The sequence below is a fragment of the Lucilia cuprina genome, chromosome 2 (assembly GCF_022045245.1).
Source record: "Lucilia cuprina isolate Lc7/37 chromosome 2, ASM2204524v1, whole genome shotgun sequence".
Taxonomy (NCBI): Eukaryota; Metazoa; Arthropoda; class Insecta; order Diptera; family Calliphoridae; genus Lucilia; species Lucilia cuprina.
The window spans coordinates 31,859,343-31,864,052 of NC_060950.1; the positions used below are offsets into that span (position 1 = coordinate 31,859,343).

General features: G+C 40.6%; 2 protein-coding genes across 2 annotated transcripts in view; both read left to right on the forward strand.

The window, feature by feature from the left end:
• The first annotated feature begins 592 nt into the window (after positions 1–592).
• LOC111687440 (uncharacterized protein K02A2.6-like) lies at positions 593–2,662 on the forward strand. The gene has a single exon (XM_023449882.2). The coding sequence runs from the start codon at positions 593–595 to the stop codon at positions 2,660–2,662; it is 2,070 nt and encodes a 689-aa protein (XP_023305650.2).
• Positions 2,663–3,221: 559 nt separating this feature from the next.
• Positions 3,222–4,710, forward strand: part of LOC111687441 (uncharacterized protein K02A2.6-like) — a 1,810-nt gene continuing 321 nt past the window's right edge. Inside the window, exon 1 of the mRNA XM_023449883.2 lies at positions 3,222–4,690. Within this exon, the coding sequence (XP_023305651.2) occupies positions 3,222–4,690 (1,469 nt within the window). The remainder of the gene's footprint in view (positions 4,691–4,710) is intronic.

Below are 4,710 nucleotides of genomic sequence, written 5' to 3' on the forward strand. Positions count from 1 at the left end.
CTTTTATGTTTTCACTCAAAAAATGAGTTTTTGATGGGAAATGAAAGTGATCACAGATTATCGTTATTTTGGCTCTATCTCTTCTACTTTTCAAAGTAAATCTACTTTCATGTTTTCACTCCAACAATTAGTTTTTGATGGGAAATGAATGTGATCACAGATTATCGTTATTTTGGCTCTATCTCTTCTACTTTTCAAAGTAAATGGACTTTTATGTTTTCACTCAAAAAATTAGTTTTTGATGGGAAATGAATGTGATCACAGATTATCGTTATTTTGGCTCTATCTCTTCTAGTTTCCAAAATAAATGGACTTTTATGTTTTCACTCAAACAATTAGTTTTTGTTGGGAAATGAATGTTGTTAGATATTAATCTGGCATCACCCTTTGCTTGGTCAAATTATTAAACTCTCTGGTAACTTGTCTTTTATATACCGCCATTTTAATTATTCTAGAAAAGTATTTTTTTTGTAGAAGAAACCTTGAAATAAAACGTTTGCATAAACTCATTCAATAAAACATTGCGTATATTTTTATTTAAGAACATAACATTTGGTGTCAGAAGTTTTTTTTTATGTAGCAAGGAACCAAAATGCCTTTGGAATCCAATGATTTACGAGCGTTGTCACAGATGCTGGCAGACGCAATTCAACAGTCTACTTCGAGTGCATTACATGCTGCAACCATAGGCAATGCACAACAGAACACGACGACGAGAGTATCTACACCACCCGTATCCATTTCGGGATATAAGGCAGCTGATTATACGTCCGTTCAGGACTATTTCACACGCTGTGAATGGTCATTTCAATTGAGCAGAATAGCTGAAGCGGAGTATATGAAATATATACTGGTTCACATGGGTGCCGAGTTGAACAATGCACTCAAAATATTGGTGAGTCCTAGAGTCCCTGAAGACCTCACATATGAGGAAATAAGAACAACTTTGGTGGATCATTTCGACGGAAAAAGAAACCAATATGCGGAAAGTGTGAAGTTTCGTCAAGTGATGCAGGAAAAGGGTGAGAGTGTAGCAGACTTTTCACTACGTTTAAGAAGAGCGGCAGCATATTGTAATTACGGAAGCTCTTTAGATCGTATGCTAACTGAGCAAATGCTTTACGGGTTGGAATCAAGTAGTATTTGCGACGAGATTATCGCAAAGGAGCCAGCGTCATTCAAGGACGCATACGAGATAGCTCAAAGGCTCGAAGCATCACATAAATCAGCTGTCGAAATGAAAGGGAATGTTTCTGGTTCCAATCCGTTAACGGAATCGATGTTAAAGGTGGGTTATAAATCTTCCAAATTTGGGGATAACTCTAAAAGAGCTCCTACAAGGAAAATAGCGTCAAATTCGGATTCTCTGAACAATACTAAATGTTACGGTTGCGGTGGCAGCCATAATAGGGACAATTGCAAATTCCGCAATGCCACATGCTACGCTTGCAACAAAAAGGGGCATATTGCAAAGGTGTGTAAGTCAAGAACGGCTCAAATATCGGATGAAGATAGTGACTCTGAGATAATTCAAAGATTGAATAAAGTAGGTGGTTTCAAATCGGGAAAACACATGATGGAAGTGTTATTGAATGGAAAAAAGGTTGTAATGGAATTGGACTCAGGCGCCCCGTGTGGAATAATAAGTGAAGCCACACTGAAGACATTATTAGGCAAATTATATATACAGCCTACGAGCAGAAAGTTTACAAGCTACACCGGGCATAAAATAAATGTCATCGGTCGGGTGGTGGTGAATGTTACAGTGGGACACAAAACACGTAAGCTTAATGTATACGTCGTTGATGGTGACTACGATGCGCTGTTTGGTAGAGAGTGGATTCAACAGTTTGTTAATGAGATAGATTTTAGAAGGTTGTTTTCTTCATCGGAACCAGTTGGTACATTGAAAATGGATGCACCACATTTAACGCCAAAGGAAGCTCAGTTGTTACAAGATGTGCTTGTTAATTTTGAGGATATTTTTAGTTGCTCTGCTGGTAAGTTGGACATGCCACCAATTAAACTTCATTTGAAACAAGATGCGAAGCCGGTTTTTGCCAGAGCAAGGGAGATCCCAATAGCCTTGAGGGACACATACGCAGAAGAAATAGAGAAAAAGATAGCATCTGGAATTTACACTAGGGTAGAATTTTCGGAATGGGCATCGACAACTCATGTTGTTGCCAAGAAGGACGGCAGGATCAGAATAACAGGTAATTATAAACCTACATTGAACCCCCGTATAATTGTAGATGAGCATCCCATTCCCAAACCGGAGAATATTTTCAATAGAATGAAGGGAGCGAAGCTTTTTTGTCATTTGGACATAACCGATGCTTATTCACATTTACAAATTGATGACGATTTGGCACACGCCCTAACACTGAATACCCCAACACACGGTTTAATTCGACCCACTAGAGCAGTCTACGGCGCAGCCAACATACCGGCAATATGGCAGCGAACGATGGAATCTGTACTACAAGGCATCCCCAACGTCTGCAATTTTTTCGAGGATATATTGATTTATGCTGCAAATTTTGAGGAATTATTGGATGTACTGGAAACAACATTAAATCGTTTACAGAAAAAAGGCTTAAAGTTGAACCAATCAAAATGTGTATTTGCAGCACCGGCCGTCGAGTTTTTTGGGGCATAAGATTGACAGCAGCGGAATTCACAAATCCGATAAGCATGTAGAAGCAGTAAGGGACGCTCCCCGACCCACAACTCATGATGAGTTACAGTTGTTTTTGGGTAAGGCCACTTACTATGGGTCTTTCATACCTAATTTATCCACACGCAACAGACCCTTAAGGGATATACTTCTGAAGAAAGAGTTCATTTGGACCGCAGAAGCGGAAAGAGCATATGCGGATATTAAAAACGAGTTAATATCATCTAGAGTTTTAATGGCTTATGACCCCGAACTTCCACTACTTCTCGCCACTGACGCCAGCCAAATAGGGTTGGGCGCGGTCCTGTCCCATCGACTTCAAGATGGTCGTGAAAAACCGATTGCATACGCCAGTCGGACATTGAGTAGCACGGAAAGAAAGTATTCGCAAATCGATAAGGAAGCCCTTGCCATTGTTTGGGCAGTTAAGAAATTTTTAATGTATTTGTATGCCCGGCATTTCACCCTTATAACCGACCACAAGCCACTGACACAAATTTTGGATCCCCAAAAATCACTTCCCGTTTTATGTATTAGCCGTATGGCCAACTATGCCGATTTCTTGGGAAATTTTAATTTCAACATAATATATAAAACGACAAAGGCTAACGCAAATGCCGATTATTGTTCAAGAGCCGTTAAGGACGATCAAATTGACCGTGAAACGCAGGTTTCTGAATTAGACGATTTTGACATCTTTATGGTAAAACAAATTGATCAACTACCGACGAGCTCTGTTCAGATTGCTTCGGAGACTAGAAAAGATGCAAAACTTGGAGAAATTATCAGGATCCTGGAAAGCGGAAAATCGCTCCACTCGTATGGTTATAAGTCACCTGAAATAAACTATAGAATGGCCGGCAATTGTTTGACATTTGAGCATAGAGTCGTTATACCGGAAAAGCTTCGCATGAAAATTCTACAGGATCTGCACTCTGCACATTTGGGCATCGTCAAAATGAAGGGGATAGCGAGGTCGTTTGTATATTGGCCTGGCATCGACAAGGATATTGAGAGTGTCGCAAGAAGCTGTGTGCATTGTTCGGAACGTGCAAATGAACCACCAAAAGCCCGAGACCATCATTGGCACTACCCAAAGGGACCGTGGGAGCGAATTCATGTGGATTATGCGGGACCATTCTTAGGGTCTATGTTACTGATTGTAGCTGATGCGTACAGTAAGTGGATTGAAGTAAAGGTAACATCTAGCAGCAAATCCATTGATACAATTAACATCCTTGACGAACTTTTTACTAACTATGGGGTGCCAACTATAATAGTGACCGACAATGGCACATGTTTTGCATCAGCAGAGTTCAAAGAGTTTCTCACTAGAGTCGGAGTTAAATACCACAAATTTACTGCACCATACCACCCGTCTACTAATGGTCAGGCTGAAAGATCAGTACAAACAGTGAAGAATGCTTTAAAATCAGCCGGGGCGAGTAAGAATGATCTACAGAAACACCTCAATATATTCCTCCGCTATTATAGAATCGCCCCCCATGCGACAACTGGTAAACCCCCATCTCTTCTATTCATGGGACGTGTATTACGCACTCATTTGAATTTACTATTACCTGGTGAACTGTCTTCAGAAATAGGTGACAAGCAATACATGAAGTTGGAGCCCTCATTTCGAACCGTTGCCCCAATGCAAAATGTATATTTCCGGTCCTATGGTACGCACGACCCTAAGTGGCTACCAGGTTTGGTTTTAAATCGTTTGGGGGATTTGCACTATGAAATTCTATATAAGGGAAAACGTATGAAGCGACACATCGACCAAATTAGAGGCAAAGTGGATATGAATATGGCGAACGAAACTAAACTTAGTGCTGAAACCGTGCAGCGAAGAAGAAGATCTCAATTCAACGGGGATAAGGGGCATTCGTTGCCACATGAATCTGCCGATAACTCGTTCACTGACTCAACAAGCTTCTCAACACCCCAAGGAGATCTCACAAATACTCCAAACACAACTATAGATGACTATTCGGCGCCACAATCGTATTTCCTTGGGTTTGGTC

Bases quoted from the DNA above. Each gene is read 5' to 3' on its own strand.
- LOC111687440 (XM_023449882.2), top strand. From the start codon at position 593: ATGCCTTTGGAATCCAATGATTTACGAGCGTTGTCACAGATGCTGGCA.